The following is a 17931-nucleotide window of genomic DNA, read 5'->3' as shown; positions in this document are numbered from 1 at the left end:
TCATTCTTCCTTACACCCCCTCGCCTCTCCAATTTCCCTCACCATCACTTGCTAGTCATGTCTTCCCCATCTCTAAACAGATCCCCTTACACTCTTATGGAACAATCCCCACTATCCACCTTTGTACTACTTATACCACTCCATTGTTCACTGTGGGTAAGGCCTCAATACATCTCCAGCACCATCTATTTCTCTCTCTTTCTTACTCTGACTATCTTTCTCTCTAACTCTCATCCTAACTATTAGGGTGGCCAAGTATTTCTTCTATAATAAAACAACTATCCCTGTTCCGCTATCATTCTCTAACCTCTTGCCTAGCACACAGCCACTTCCCTCGGTTCGACTCTTTCTCTTAACTAAGAGGTCTTTGTCTTGCAAGTTACTTGGCAACCCTACTGGTGCCATGTAAAAAGCACCCAGTGCATTCTGTAAAGTGGTTGGTGTTAGGAAGGGAATTCAGCTGTGGAAATCATGCCAAAACAGACAACTGGAGCCTGATGCAGCTCTCTGACTTGCCAACTTCCGGTAAACCATCTAACCCATGCCAGCATGGAAAATGGACAATAAATGATGATGGCAATGTATGAAAATTCAATTTTTTTTTTATAAACAACCTATCAATGTAATTTTCAATCAAATTTATATGAATTTTGGTGTCTTTAAAAATGTATTAATATGTATAACTTGAATTCATAATTTTCATGAATCCTCACTTTCAAAATACAATAAATTGATATTGCTAAGATCTATTACAAATTAGTTAGTAAAAAAATAAATTTAATAAAACTGCATAGGGTAATGGAATACTTACATTTATAGTGCAGGCTCCAAAGAAAGCAACTAATACAGCAACTACGTTGACAGTCAGTTGAAATTGTAAGAACTTGGCAATACTGTCATATACGTTACGACCCCACATCACAGCTTTTACAATACTAGTGAAATTATCATCAGTTAAGATGATGTCTGAGGCTTCTTTAGCAACATCAGTTCCAGAAATGCCCTGGAAAGAAGATAAACAAAATAGAAATAGCAATGAATAAGAATACATAACATTTTCTTTCTTTGAAACTAGGATAATTTTACAGACATATTGATAGTTCTTTCTCTATAAAATTGTTTGAGTTAACATTATCTTCATCATTAATTAATTATATTTCCAACCAATTCAACAATCTTATAAACAGACATTTTATTCAAAATATTCTTGCTTCTCATACATAGAAATATCTATAGATATGTTATCATATTGAAAAATGTGTCTGATTTAATAGAAACTGCATGTGTCAATCTGACCATGGAGACTACTAACTGTTTTAGAAAAAGATGATGTTAGAATCTGTTACTGGCGTATCCAACCATTATGTCATATGATACCCAACACTTGATCTTGTAGAGGCCCCAACAAGACCCATTTTAAGGTACTGAGTAAAGCACAAAAGATTAAAAGGCCGTTTCATCTATCTTGTCATCTATTCAACAAGAAAAATCTTCATGGAGTTTGTTGGTGTTATATTTGTTGAAGATGCAGTGTTAATAGCAACAAAGTTGTAAGCAGAGTTCCTGCTTATTGAGAAATTGGCATGAGTATCGACTGTGATTAATTGGTTATCTGGAATCAGAATGCATAGGTGCACCTGCCTTCTTTTCATATTACCTAGGCTGTATTTCACAACTTGACATATTTCATTAAACATCACCAATAGAATCTGTGGATTTGTATACAGGTCAATAATGATTAGCAGTTAGTTTGTTTCTTTAATCTGATGTAGTGAAGTTTGGATTACATATCACAGACAGAAATACTAGTAAACTACATTCTCATAATTTCGTAAATGTAAGGGAGAGAAATCAGGAAAGCATTGACACCTCATACACAGATACCAGATTTACAGAAGAATTACAGCCTCATTAAATATGTTAAATTTTTAACTGACATCGAAATGATCTTGTAACTATGATATGCTACAAAAATAGGTGTTACGCGAGTTATCTTCTCTTGAATACATGTTCTGTAATGTTCGTCTGTCTAGCAACTCTCATTCTTCTGTTTTGCAACCCACTTCTCTGGCTATATTTCTCATTCCCACAGATATTTCCCAGCTTTCTTTTTCTGTTTTTGAACACAAACATTCACACTTCTGATTCTATGTATGTGTGTGTGTGTATATATATATATATATATATATATATATATATATATATGATGGGCTTCTTCCAGTTTCCGCCTACCAAATCCACTCACAAGGCTTTGGTCGGCCCAAGGCTATAGTAGAAAAAACTTGCCCAAGGTATCACGCAGTGGGACCGAATACGGAACCATGTAGTTGGTAAGCAAGCTACTTACCACACAGCCACTCATATATGTGTGTGTATATCTACTATATATTTGTGAAAAGGGCGGATGTTGTCTCACGAGCAGTTGTGCATGCAAAAGTGTTAGTAAATGTGGTCGGATTGACTTGAAAATTTGTACACCTATGTTAAGAGTGTATGGAAGAGTTTGCTCAATTGAAAGGTGTGGCCACTAGGGCAAAATTCCTCATCTTTAAAATGTGGCCCAAGTGGACTCGAATGAAATCGGATTATAACACTAGTGTATATATATATATATATATATATATATATATATTCTTTTATTTGTTTTAGTCATTTGACTGTGGCCATACTGGAGCACGACCTTTAGTTGAGCAAATCGACCCCAGGACTTATTCTTTGCAAGCCTAGTACTTATTCTATTGATCTCTTTTGCCAAACCTGTAAGTTACGGGGACGTAAACACAGACACACAAACATAGACACACACATATATATGGGCTTCTTTCAGTTTCCTTCTACCAAATCCACTCACAAGGCTTTGGTTGGCCAGAGGCTGTAGTAGAAGATGCTTGCCCAAGGTGCCATGCAGCGGGACTGAACCCGGAACTATGTGGTTAGTAAGCAAGCTACTTACCACAGCCAGTCCTGCCCCTATATATATATATATATAATAAGGGTAGAAATTAATATTATTAAATGATACCAATTTAAACCAGTGGTCAGCATATGTAAATAAGGGGAGAGTCCACTAAGTGGATCCCTTGTATGCTAAAAATAGATGTCAAACAATCCTACCATAAAAAATAACACATTTTTAAGGGTAGAACGGTTTGATGTCTATTTTTAGCATACAAGGAATCCACTTGGTGGTCTCTCCTCTTATTTATATTTAAATATATATATATATATATATATATATATATATATATATATATATATATATATGTGTGTGTGTGTGTGTATATATATATGTGTTTATATATATATATATATATATATATATATATATATATATATATATATGTATATATATATCATCATCATCGTTTAACGTCCGCTTTGCATGCTGGCTTAGGTTGGACGGTTTGACTGAGGACTGGCCAGGTTTGACTGAGGACTGTGGAACACACAGGTTGGAAGCTGATGAAGAGCAATGATGCAGTGGCACAGGGTCTAGAGAACAGGATTAGGGAGTGGAAGGTAAGCCTAGATATACAACAATGATACTCTGGACCAAAAGGAGTGGCAATCCTAGAATCACGTGTGATCTTGGGATTCATATGAGCAATGATGCCTCGTTTCACATGCATATCACCAAGATGGTGGCAGTGTGCAGGCAAATGGCTTGATGGATTCTGAGATCCTTCAGAACAAGGGACCAGGAAACTATGCTGGTCCTATGGAGGACATTTATCCTCAGCCATCTGGACTACTTCTCTCAACTGTAGTCACCTTACAGTGTAGGATTAATAGCAGAACTTGAGGTGGTTCAGCGATACTACATGAAGAAGATTGCATCAATGGAACAGCTGAACAACTGGGAGAGACTGAGAGAGCTACAACTCTACTCCCTGAAGCGAAAACAGGAGAGGTATGCAGTGATATAGGTGTGGAAGATACTGGAAGGGCTGGCACCAAATTTTGGACTTGAGAGTTATACCAGACCTCGAATTGGACGTCACTGCACTGTTTCATAAGTTCCAGCTGTCTCATCTAAGGCGAGGACCATGTACTGCAATTGCTTGGGATTCAAGGGACTGCAGCTATTTAACGCCTTGCTGAAGCATCTGAGGGATCTCCATGGAGTCGGGGTAGATGGTTTCAAGAAACAACTTGACCTCTTGCTATCCAAAATCCCAGATGAATCAATATCAAGGCAGGAAACTCAAAAGAGGGCAGTGGTATCGCACTCCCTCCTTCACCAAAAGCCAATCACATAGAATCGACCAATCAAAAGGTGATTACATTGATAGTGCCCCAGCATGGCCACATCCTCAGGGCTGAAACATATAAAAGAATATATATATATGTAGTTAAATCTATGTCCAGTCATAGAGTGACCAATGGTTTCGCATCTAAAAAGAGTTTAACTCCATAGATGTCTTGTCAGACTTTAAAGCCAAAGACAAAAGTTACATTTGTCTTTGGCTTTAGAGTCTGATGAGATGTCCATGGGGCTAAGCCATTTGTGGATGTGAAACCATTGGTCACTCTATGAACGGACATAGATTTAACTACATATAAATACATTATTACTCTGTACTTTAGAGCGTGCTTCTTTTTCGGATATATGATTCATTGACAATATATATATATATATACATATATCAACAGAAATATATACCTTAATAGAAATATGGAAGTTACACTGGTAATGTTGAAGTGAAAAATTATTTAGATGTTATAAGAACTGTCTGGAATTAAGGTGGGCTACTTACCAATGCCCTACAAACTTAAGCAGTATTTGTTTCTTCATACTAATAGTACAAGTTCAACAACATTCACTCAACATTTGATGCAAACTTCAGAAAATATCTTTGAAGAATGTGAAATATTATTACCATAGCAAAACCGACATCAGCTTTTTTCAAAGCAGGTCCATCATTTGTGCCATCTCCTGTGACAGCAACTACCTCTCTGTTGGCATTAATTCGACTGTCAATGATGCCTTTTACCAAAGTATATTTATCTTGTGGGGAAGATCTTGCCAAGACTCTCAATTGAGGCCATACTTGATCAAACAGTTCCTGCTTAACCTAAAGGATAAAATAAGATTATAATGAAAAGTTTTCACATAGGAAACAACAATAATCAACATTATTTGCATTGTCAAATTCATTGAAGTGATTTTAGGACAGGTTTGGGGTGCTGAATCTGAATATGGCATCAGTTTTTCCAGATTGGCACCAGTGCTTAACATAATTGAAGACCCTACATTTGAGAATTTATCATTGTTAGCCTTCTGATCCCCCATCATTTTTATGATAGTTGCTGAACTGAGTTTTATGTATTTATTTCATACTGCATGATGGAATTAAAAATATTTTAATTTTTAATAAAACATCAGAACCTACTGACATAAAATGCCAAAAGAAATACCACATTGTAACACTAAAAATCATGAAAAAAATAAGCAAAATATTTTATGGCATCTTATGCAATAATAGTCTACACGACAATATGCAATTAAATATATCAAAATATATCAATCAATCCCTTAAAAAAAACTATGATTTTTTGTGTGTGTGTGGTTTAGCAGGACATTCATGCTGAAGGGTTCAGCACGAGCCTGTCATCATGTGTCTGTCCCATCTGCCTTGATACCTTTTGTTTATCATTCTTATATCCTGGTGGAATCTCTCCCTTTGTTCCTCACTGAAATCTTCAAGATTCTCTGGAAAATGCCCAAGTAGTTATTTCAGAAGACTAGAATCTACAATGAGTTTACAAATATGAGGAAGCAAAAAATATTCTCATTCTTCCTTTTAGTTTTTGAATTCTCAAGTCCAGGAACGATCTGCAAATGCAAACATCATCATTGTCCAAACTTTTGGCAAATTGCTTCAGCTGTTCAAGTCTGCTATAGAGGGGATGACAAATGATGTTTTCTTTTTGAATTAAAGATTCATTAATGATGTTCACTGTCCCTACTGCAATTGTCTCCCTTGAAATCCAGGTCATTTTCCGCTAATGAACAGTGGCGGTTTGTGTAGAGGCACTGTGGAACTGCAGTACCCACTATTTTGATATTGTTGACGACATTCAATATGATGAGTCCTTTTTTTTCTTTAATTCTTCCTTTATACTTGTACATTATATAATCCTTAAGCTTAATGTCAATAGCCATTCCCTAGGTTATGGAAAAAAATACAAAAATCCTTGTATAGAACTGTGTGCTTCACAATTCCAGCGATGTGGTGTTTGGCTGTTGTGTACATGCTCGCATGTCCGAGATAGGAAACTTCAGGCTAGGGACAGAGAGCAGTGCCAGTAAAAGGTAGTGTTTCTTTTTGACTATGCATGTGTTGTGCTTAAAAATGTGTTTATATTCTTGAATGTGATAAAGTATAGAATTAGATTATTATCCTGCTTTCAGCATCAGGATTTGAAAAATAGGGCAGATTTTTCCCCCTTTATTCTGTGATTTAGGGGGGATTTTTGAAAAACAAGGGGTATTTACAGTGGTGTTCAGTGAACAAATTAAGCACACTACAATCAAACGCAAACCAATCAAGTTTATGTATAACTATTCTTTTTGTATGTTTGTTTCCTTTAACATAATATTAAAACGACTAAAAATTTTCTGAAGCAGTACCCCCAACTCATTTTATCTATGAGCTGCCACTGCTCATGAAACAAAGTTATTTCATATAGCTGTTTTGCTGTCCAAGATAGAAATTCACCATCCTTAAATCAAAGCAAATAGACTAGTAGTGCTCATGCAGTGTTTCTCTTAGAGAATTTTGACATTTTTAATTGAATGAGCAACTGATAAAGATGCCTAGCAGATTTCATTGTGTAATAAAAATACATTTCAATGTTCTGGTGGAGCTGTCTATAAAAGGTCGCCAATCTCGTGGTTGATATTCTGGTAGTCCCATTTGGAGAAGAAGCCCAGGGATGCTATTGTAGTAGAAAATATCTTCATCTTAGCTGAAGTGAGGAAGAAGTGCCTCCTCTCTTTTTTGCTAAGCTGTTACTTTCACTTCTGGTTGTAGCAGTTTTCTTTTAGCCTGGATGCTTAGGTTCAGGGACTGCTTTCAAAAACTGAAGTCTCATATCAGGTCGTAAAGTTTTTTTTCTTGGGGAGTTGCTTTTGTGTCAATAAGCATACTGCATATTTATTTTCACCATTACAATCTATACAATCATTTTTTCAACATCTGAAAAAGGGAGGTCAGGCACAGAGGTAATCAGTGGTATAGGAATTTCTTTGCTATTTGGTACTGGTCACTGTGGAGATTCCAAATTAAGTTATTCCCTTGTTTGTTTTTTATGGTAAAAACTGAAACCTTTTATATTATTAACAATACAAAAATAACAATCACTGAAGTGGTTTTGCAGCTTAAGCTACCATAGGCACTCCAAAGTTTTAATTTTTTTCTTTGTCCATTGCTGAAGGGAATATCCCACCCCAACCAGTTTATACAAGGGGGTACTGAAAAGTTCCTGGTTTTAAGGGTATCATAAAACGCCTAATTGGAGGTTCAACCTTCCGAGTTCTTTTACAGGGCTTAGTAAAACTGAAGGACTACTGCAATAAGTGTATGAATCCGAGAGGGGGATAATTTGAATAAAATTATTGACTGATCCTCCTGTATTTTCTTTTACCTAAAGTCAGGAACTTTTCAGCACCCCCTTGTATATATCAACACCACTGACATAATGACTGCTTTTTCTTAAAGAATCATTGTTTCAGGGGACAAAAGCTAAACTCCTTCAAACATAAGTTGAAACTACAAAAAGCAGTTGCGGTCTTCGGATGGCATATTATTTTGTATGCTTTAATTTGGTTTATAGGAAAATAAATGAATATGATGAACTAAAATAACGAAACCTCCAAGCACCATTATCCAAACTTTTAATTATATCAAGTATATATTTAAGCATTGATAAATGAACTTAAAGTGAAAAGAATCAGCTTAAAGAAAACTAGACTAACCTCGCCAGTAGCTGGATCTCTGATTCTATGGTTAAATTCTCTGCCTTCAATCACCAGGAATTCTTCACCAGGGCGAAGAATACCACATTTTGCGGCAATTGATCGTGCTGTGTTAACGTTGTCCCCGGTTACCATTCTTACGGTGATACCAGCCTCTTGACATTTCTTTATGGCACCAGGAACCTAGAAAAATAAAAAACAAAAGACATCCATCATTCAGGTGGCATTGATTACACTAGTCAGCAATAATTTCCTCAAGTTATTTAACCATCATACATAGCATTTCCATGACTCATCCTAAACTAATATTTCTTGGCACTTATCCTTCTGCAAGCACCCAGTCATTTATTTTATTACATAAAAACATGGTAAATGAAGGATCCAAAACAGTAATTTGGGAACAACTTATTTCTCTGGTATAATATTCAGTTAGAAGAGAAAAATATAAATTTAAAATTTCAAAGATGTTAGAGATGATGCATTTCATAGAATATTTTGTGTCCACCATCATCATTATTTTAATGTTCACTTTTCCATGCTTGCACAGGTCAAACAGAATTTGTTGAGGTAAATTTTCTATGGCTGGATGCTCTTCCTGTCATCAGTCCACTGTTTCCAAGTAGGGTAATATTTATCCTTGTCCAGATATGTTTTTCATGGAGAACTGGAAATGAATGATACTGCTTGTAGGATGGTGGCAGTCACAACTATAAACACACACAAGACTTTGGTTGACCTGAAGCTATAGAACATATTAGGTACAACACAGTAGGACTGAATCAGAAACCATGTAGTTGGAAAGTGAACTTCTTAACCACACAATTATGTCTGCAGAAAATCTGAAGACAACAATGTTGGCATAAATTGGCAATAATTAGTTCATAGAAAAATTTGATAAATTCAATTGCTGAGAGGAGTGAAGAATCTACAACATAAGCAAGAGAATTATTTCCAGTGAAATGGCTGCAATAAAGGAACACACCACATCACTTTGAATGTGTGCATTTATCAATATGGAAAACACATTTGCCTGAGATCAATTGGATTATTGTGAATTTACACCCGACAGACAAGTGGAATCTATTTACTTCTGTCTATCAACTTGGAAAAGATATAAATTCATTAAATCCATTAGAGAAATTAACCATTGTTAGGCAGATCTCCAGTTCAGAGGAAATTTTGGAATAGGAGACAAATATCTGTTCTGTAAAAAGACTTGATTGAATATCAACAAAAGCATTTCTGTTGGCACTATTAGCTATTTCTATAATGGTTAAAAGGAGATAAATTAATATTGACATATGCTATTGTAAATATACTAACCTCACTTCGTACGGGATCTTCAATACCAACAACAGCAATACAAGTCAGTCCTCGAATAATTTCATCTTCTTTTTCCCAGTTAGGTTCTTCATCATAATGAGTTTCATTTTCCTTGGCAGGTCCTGGAAATTGACATTTTCAAGAGTTGATAAATATTATTTTCTTCTAATATTGCACTCAAAAATTAAAAAAACAAAACAAAAAAAAAAAAACATTTATTGCACTAAACAAGTGAACATTTGTTTTTTGGTAAGTATTTTTAATTTAATGGCCACATGAATAGGCAGAATCATCCAGTTGTCAGATAGAATGCCTTAGGTGCATTTAGTTACAACCCTTTATGTTTTGGATTCAAATCCTATCTAAGTCAATGGTGCCTATTACCATTCTGGGAGATGGGATGCAGATAAAAAAAAATAATGTCCCACCAAGTTACTGCAATTGATTTAATTAACTTTACTCCTTACCTTAAATTTATGACTTTGCATTATGTTGAAATTCAACATTCCTTACTTAATGAAAGCATAACTATATTAGATTTTATTTTTCAGACAATAAGTATACAAAGCTCTGTGTGTGTGTGTCTAAGTATGGATATGAAAAATAAAAGACAATATCTGATTAGAATAGGAAAAAAATGCAGAATCTGAAGAAAACAATGTTGGCCTAAACTAGCAAAATTTGTCCATAGGGAAATTTGATAAATTCAATTGCTGAGAGGAAAAAAGGATTTACAACAGAAGCAAGAGAATTATTTCCAGTGAAATGACTGCAAGAAAGGAACACACCACATTATTTTGAATGTATTCATCAATCTGGGAAATACATTTGCCTGGGTACTGAGAAAGCTCAGTAAGAGTAAATGGTTTGTGAGAGCTGTGTAAGCTAAGTATGTGAGTGCTCTCTTATAGTTAGGATTGGTAGCAGGCTGAAATAGGATTTTAGTTTATTTAGAGGTTCAACAGTGCTCTGCTTTCAGTTTTTTAATTTTAGGAAAAACACAAGAGTTCATGAATAGATGTTCATAGGGGTTTTTATACCAAGATGACTTGGTTCTTATTGGAGAATTTAAGAGAAGCAGAGAAAGATCTACACTAAGAAGAATGATCTAGAGTACAAAGATATAAAAGACTAAAGTGCAAGTTAGCAACTGAGAGTAAAAGTACTCAGTGCCACCAGAAAAATAGCCTTACTTGATAATTAAGAAGAAAGTTAATTAAACCTGTACAATGTATCATTGCAAGCAAGCGTTATACAAATATTACATAAATAATGCAATAGAAGATTTGACAAGGAAGTAAGATTTCTATGCACAAAGCACCTATGAAATTCATGAACTGCTCAGATAGCTACGTAGAAGTTGTGGTAATCCTGAAAAAAAGATATCACAAAAAGCATAACCTTCTTTACAATTAATTTGGAAGAAGTGAGGTATTCTCAAATGTAAGGGAGAAAACTCTAATCCTTTCTTCTATCATTCGTTTCTGTTCCATATCTTCAAAGGGTTGGACTCTTCACTTCAACAGGATGTTAAGAATTAAGTAACCTAATTAGTGCTGGAAGTGCTTGTAATAAAAAGGAGGGAAAGATGTTATCTCTATTGGCATAAAATGAATTTTTCTCTCAGAGTAAAAAGACCTTATGATTACAAAGTGTGATGCTGAATGAATTGAATCCTTCAGCATTCAGATTACTCGATCTAATATAAAGCTTATTTATGTAATGCCAAATGTAATGCATATTTATCCACATTGTTTTGAATTAATCATGCATCATCTCATAACTTCAAGATTTTGATGGCGTGATTGTTACATTGAAGGGTAGGTGTAAGGGGTTGGATCTGGCCAATTTGAATGTAAAACAGGTAGAATATTTAGGTCATCTGTGATTGGTTTAGATGCTAAAGTGTTAATATGAGCATTGAATAAAGAAGATATGTTGGTGGCCAGTATTTTCAATAAGCAATTTCAGTCATCATTATCATCATCATCATCGTTTGAGTATTGAAAACAGAAAATCAAAATCATATCAGTATCTCAACTATGACAAAATAGTTGCTGTTTAAAACAAACCAGGTTAGCTGTAAACAAGCAGATCCAAGGCATACAAAAAGTCAGCTGAAGGGACCCCTGGTCTTTTGCACCCGATAACTTTGTTCAACAAGAGACCTTACTGCACACTTTGACATGTCGTGGTAATGATTAATCCTACAGGGTGACAAACAAACCATGTGCTCTCTCTACTGTTCTGTTTATTTCTGTACACCTGTATATTCTGGTAAGTGGCCAGAGTAGAGGTGGACAAAGTAAACTCATTTAGATCATAGCAGTTGTTGGTCCTTTGCTTTTATCAATGGTGATGTGCATCTCAGTTGAGTTTAGGAGGTTCTTAAGACTATTGATAACACAGCTCTTTCAATGTTTATATGTGAAAGATGACTGAAAAGGTGAGATAGTAATTTAGGATGATATTGTATTAGTATGCAGAAAGTAGTGTGATGGTGGTGTTGTAAATATACCCGAGTGTGACTGTACCTGTAGCAGCTAAGAGTGCAAATATTAAAATCTGCTGTGGTAATAAATGTTGCCCTTTGTAAGTCTTGGTGGTCTGCTATGCCTAGTATTTATGATCTGTTGTGTGGCTTGTGAACAATGTGTGATGAGGCAACATATGTTTTATGACCTCTGTAATTTATAAGAGTCTATTTTAGAAAAATTGAGGGCCACATATATTTCAAAATGGATCTAACATATTGGTTTACTAATTATTGTTGTTGGTAAAATGCTGTTCCTGTATGTACTCTAAGTACATTATGACATTGTCTTGCTTTCTTTACTATATTGTCTTAATGTTCTGTGACTGTGGTAGAGGTAGTATATATGTAATCTCTTGCAATTTTTTTTTTCTGTGTGTGTGGTAAATTGCTAAATGGAATGGATGGTTGCAATTACTGTTTTTTGAGAAGACGGGAAAGATGGTAAATTTGGTAGTTGGACCTCTACAAGTCTGTTGTTTTGGAGTAAGGATTCTTTGTTATAGATGTAAGGTTGGAATAGTTGTGCAACTGTGTTGAGATGTGAGAGTGATGACATTCATCTGCTAATGAGGTTATGTATATTTTCTGTAGAGGTGCAGCAAGGCTGCACTTATATAGATTAAGAAGAGTGGGTGAGAGGATGGATAACTGTGGCACTCCGTAAGACAAATTCCAAAATTCTGAATGTGGTGCTGTTATTATTACACAGGTTTGATAGCCATCATTTTGTGTTGTTTCTTGAATAGGTGTTGGACATTTTTTTTGTATGACTGGGTAATGCAAAACAGAGTTAAATGTGTTGTCAATGTAAATGGTAATTAGGATTATGTGCATGTGTGTGTGTGTGTGTGTGTGTGTGTGTGCATGTAGGGGCAAGAGAGGGGTTAGTACTGAAGCCATCATGCATTTTATTTGTAAAAGTAGTGGGTAGTGTGGTGGTTGAATGCAATAGTCTGCTTACATGTAGTGAGTTGGAAAGAGGAATATGTGGGTGGGAAATCTGAGAAAGATTCCAATTGAGTTTCTCTAGGATTTTTGAAGGTGTGTATAAGAGGCTGATTGGTCTGCATGGTGTTGATTCACTGAAGTTTTATTGAATCTGCAACAGTGAACTTTGGTTGTTTTCCTGTCTCATGTCTTTGTTTTGTTTCTTCCACAATTACATAGTGTATCCTGTGTTACTAACTGACTTCAGAATATCAACAGTAATCTGCTTTTATAAATGATAATCTAGACCATAATTCAAGAATGTAAACGAAAAAAAAAATTTTCCTTACCATGAACAAAATGTTTAAATGCCAAGCACAAAGTTCTCAGACCATAATTAGCCATTGGCTCAATAACATTTGCCACCATATCTTCCTGGTCTTGAAGCGAAAAAGGTTTGGGATTTCCATCATGCCCAAGAATAAAGTCACACCTTGTAAAAGAAATTAAAAAATTTTATTAAGGAAATTATTACATCTAAATAATCTTTACTTACACTAGTTCATGTATTTTTTTTTTTTGTTGGTACATTTTTTAAAAACATTGTACAAAACAAAAAGCAATTAACTTACTTTTTTAAGACAATTTCAGATGCTCCTTTTGTATATAACCGAAATCCTTCTTCAAGCTTTAGTACTGTACTCATAGATTTTCGAACAGAGTTGAAGGTATAAATTTTATAGATTTTATCAACGGGAGTTTCTTCTCTCAAGGCATCATAATCTTGTCCCAAATCCAATACAAAGCCTAGAAGTGAACATTCAGTCTTATTACCAATTTGTGTTGGTAACGTGGAGGCATCTTTACTTAGCTAAAAAAAGAAAAAGAAAAAAAAAATGAAATAGAAATGGATATAAATGAAATATATATACAGTAATGTCTTGATATACAAGTTCATTTGTTCCAGGAGACCACTTGTACAGCAAAAACTTGTAAAACAGATCAATAATTCCCCATAGTAGCAAAGCTATAAATCGTAATTCGTTCATAGAAAAATATTTTACCTATAAAATTTATAATACCCATAAATAAATGGCAATAAAACAACAGAGGAATATAAAGAATATTTTATGTAAAATAAAAAGAATGTCAAGATCATTGATAATAAGAAATATTATTATTATTATAATTGTTTTCTGAATCACTTTCACTTGCACTAGACTAGTGTACACCATCACTTGTAGACGCAATTGCTGATTCACAAGCACTTGTAGATTTCTTTTTAAAAAACAAGTCTAGAGTTGTTTGCTTGGGAGCATCTGTTGACAACCCCCACCAATCCAAAAAAGAAAAAAAAACACAGACAAAAGAAAATTATATAATTATGAAACTAACTTGACATTTCATTGGCAAACAAACTGGCTTGAGATTTTATTCTGTTATACCTCAGTCAGGTGCCTGTGGCCATGCTGGGGCACCACCTTGAAGGGTTTAGTTGATCATCACCATCAGTACTTAATTTGAGTCAGATATCTATTCTATCAGTCTCTTTTTTTTTTGCCCAACTGTTAAGTCATAGGGAGATGAACAAACCAATGTAGCTATCAAGTGGTGAGAGTCAAACACAAACACTAAGTCACACACACAGAGGACTGGCTTCCATACACTTTCCTTTTACAAAATTCATGCACAAGGTATTGGTAGGCCTGAGGTAGTAGAAAACTTGACCAAGATGCTGTGTAGCTGAACCGAACTCCAAACCATATAGTTGAGAAGCACATTTCTTAACCACCCAGCTATGACTGTGAAAGCCATCTGATGAAGCAGAAACAATTAAATCATAGAAGTAATTTTGGCCATTTAAGAACACTTCCAAAACTCTAACATTCTTGTTTATTTCTTAATAATTTTTTCTAATTTTGGCACAAGGTCAACAATTTTGAAGGGTGTAGTAAGTTGATTACAATGATTGAAATGTGCAACTGGTACTTATTTCATTGATTCCTGAAAGAATGAAAAGCAAACTAGACCATGGTTTATTTCTTAATTATATTAACTAAAAGTCAACAAGTTTCATTACACTTTTAGTCTTGGTCATTAACACACCTCTACTACATCTGGAATAGAAATGGAATCATGTCAGTAACAAGCTGGTAGAAGTGTGACAACTTATTCTTTTACAGTCTTAGAAATCAATAATATAAAAAAAAAAAATATATGAAAGTGAGTATAACAGAGTTTTATGTATCCTTAAATGGTTAAAAAGGCCTTTTATGTAAAAAATATTTTTATAAGATAACAAGCTGTGCCAACTCAATAATTCTGAGATTACTGGACATATAACATTAGTAGCAAGTTACCAAATTTTAATAAGTTAAGAAAAATTATGCATTATGCAAGAAGAAAATAGATCAGAGGAAAATGTAAAATTCTGCTTCCATTTCAACATTGTTACCTAGAAATTCTAGGAAATATGGTGCAAATGGTCTGACATATGTATCTGATTTGGTTGAATCAGCATTAGTCTCCAAAATGCCAAATTTTCTTTGTCTGCTATATCTAAACTATCTCTGCAATGTTTTGGTTTATTTATGTAATAAAATTTACATTGTTGTCTTAAAATTTTCTGTCATTCCTGATAGATTTCTGTTGTTTTTACATTTGTTGCGGCATGTTAATTCTTTCCTTGTTTGTGCTGTTAAATATATTTTGTCACAGTGGTAACTGAAAAGTAGGACAGACAGAGTTTTCACCCTCTCTCTCTCTATAATATCAGGTTGAATAAAAAGTAAGCAACACTTTGAACCATGAAGTATTTGTGCTGGATTTTTGCAGTTATGGATTTTAAAAAAAAAATTTTTTTTTTGCAATTGTCTGATAATACAGACATAGACTTGCCCAAATGCACCAATATATTAACATTGATTTTTTTTCACCATTGTTACAAGCATCTGAAATGGAACTGTCAAAGTGCGATATTTGAGCAATTTTGCTATCCAACTTTAAAAAAGGATGTACAGCAGCTGAAACTGCTCGCGATATCAACGAAATGTTTGGTGAGGAAATGACCAGTGAGTGGTCAGCTTGAAAATGGTTTAAATGATTTTGCAGTGGACACCTGAGCTTGAAGATTGTGAGTGTAGTGGACGCCCATCTGTCATCGATGATGGTCAATTAAAAACTGTCATTGAGAAAGATCCATGTAAACCACTAGAGAACTGACAAAAGAACTTCAAGTTAGCCAGAAAACTGCCTGCAACCATTTGCATCATCATCATCATCGTAAAACATCTGCTTTCCATGCTAGCATGGATTGGACGATTTGACTGAGGACTGGTGAAACCAGATGGCTACACCAGGCTCCAATCTGATTTGGCAGAGTTTCTACAGCTGGATGCCCTTCCTAACGCCAACCACTCAGAGAGTGTAGTGGGTGCTTTTACGTGTCACCCGCACGAAGGCCAGTCAGGCGGTACTGGCAACGGCCACGCTCAAAATGGTGCATGTGATTAGAAAATCAAAAACGCTCGAAAATTGGGTACCACACGATTTGAATGAAAATCAGAAAATGTGCGGATATGAAATTTGCTCATCACCTCTTTTCGATAACCAGACCGATCCATTTCTCAACCATATTGTTACTTGTGATGAAAAGTGGATTCTTCACAGTGGTTGGACCAAAATGAAGCACTGAAAACCTGCCATAAACCTGAGCTCTTTAAAAAGAAGGTTATGGTGACTGTTTGGTGGTGTACTGCTGGACTCATCCACTATAACTTCTTAAAACCCAGAAAAACCATAACTGCAGAAACATTGCCATGAAATTGCCAAAATGAATAAAAAATCTGCTACTTTTCCGTTCCAGACTGGTCAACAGAAGAGGACCAATCGTTCTTCATGACAATACTCAACCACACATTTCATTAATGATGCTCTAGAAATTGAGGGAACTTGGCTATGAAGTTCTTCTCCACCTAGCTTATTCCCCCAGACCATTCTCCTACTGACTACCACTTTTTCAAGCACCTTGATGGTTTCCTACAAGAGAAGGAGTTCAAAAGTCAAACCGATACTGGAAGTGTGTTCAAAAAGTTCATCAGCTCCAGAACTCCAGATTTTTATGTTACCGGAATAAACAAACTTGTAACTCATTGGCAAAAGTGTGTTGATTGTAATGGTACTTATTTTGATGAATAAAATTGCCGTATTGCTGAAATATATTGTGGTGAATTTCATGATTCAAAACGTTGCTTACTTTTTACTCAGCCTGATTTAATGTGTGTATGTGTGATGGTAGTGAATTTATATTATTTGGACAATGAGGATTCAGTTGTTCAATTGAATTACCTACACCTAAATTGATATGTAAATAGCTAAGCGTTTCATACACATGTATTCTCTGTAATCACCAGGCAGAACCAGCAAGACACAGTGTGCGACAAGGCTGCATCTTTTGAATTCTGGGTACAATCCACAAGACAGACTTCTTTACAGTTTCTGTCTACCCATTTTCAGTCACAAGGTATCATCACCATCATTCACTTGTCTAAAACCATAATAAAAAGTGAGATGAATGTTGTTTTTCAATAGAATGAACTCTGATCATTTTATAATTAAGAACAAAACTGAAGAATCAAAACTAATATTAAAAACACTTAATATTTCCATTTTTTCCTAAACCTGAAATGGTTTGTGAGCATTTGTATTTTATTAATTTTCATTTATTCATTAAATATATGAAGAAAATTAACAGTAACAAACAAAATAATAAAACTTTGTGAGTGGATTTGATAGATGGAAACTAAAAGAAGCCTGTCCTATGTATGTATGTATGTATGTATGCATGCATGTATAAATATGTCTGTATTGTGTTTGTCCCCATCACTTCTTTACAACTAGTGATGGTTTGTTTATGTGCCCATATTTTAGAAGTTCAGAAAAAGAGACTGATTGGACAAACTCAAAAGTCAGTATTGGAGTCAATTTGTTTGATTTAATCTTTCAAGGTAGAACCCCAGTATGGCCACAGTCCACTGACTGAAATAAGTAAATGAAAAAAAAATTAGGAAAAAAAAAAACAATGAACCTAAGTAGATAAATTTGATGGGAATTATCCAACAGGATATGGAAAGAAAATATTGGAACAAACCATAAGTCAACAATA

At 34.8% G+C, this 17931-nt stretch overlaps 1 protein-coding gene across 1 annotated transcript in view; it reads right to left on the bottom strand.

Annotated features, from left to right (window-relative positions):
• Positions 1–760: 760 nt before the first annotated feature.
• LOC106883701 (plasma membrane calcium-transporting ATPase 4) overlaps positions 761–17931 on the bottom strand; it is a 291531-nt gene continuing 274360 nt past the window's right edge. The window contains exons 15-20 of the mRNA XM_089360610.1: positions 13400–13638; positions 13118–13260; positions 9305–9426; positions 7982–8164; positions 4881–5075; positions 761–1003 (exon numbers count right to left, since the gene is read on the bottom strand). Of these exons, the coding sequence (XP_089216736.1) occupies positions 761–1003; positions 4881–5075; positions 7982–8164; positions 9305–9426; positions 13118–13260; positions 13400–13638 (1125 nt within the window). The remainder of the gene's footprint in view (positions 1004–4880; positions 5076–7981; positions 8165–9304; positions 9427–13117; positions 13261–13399; positions 13639–17931) is intronic.

Source organism: Octopus bimaculoides, chromosome 11 (genome assembly GCF_046866305.1).
Source record: "Octopus bimaculoides isolate indiv1 chromosome 11, ASM4686630v1, whole genome shotgun sequence".
Classification (NCBI taxonomy): domain Eukaryota; kingdom Metazoa; phylum Mollusca; class Cephalopoda; order Octopoda; family Octopodidae; genus Octopus; species Octopus bimaculoides.
The sequence above is the reverse complement of the archived record's forward strand: the minus strand, read 5'-3'. Positions and strand labels throughout refer to the sequence as shown.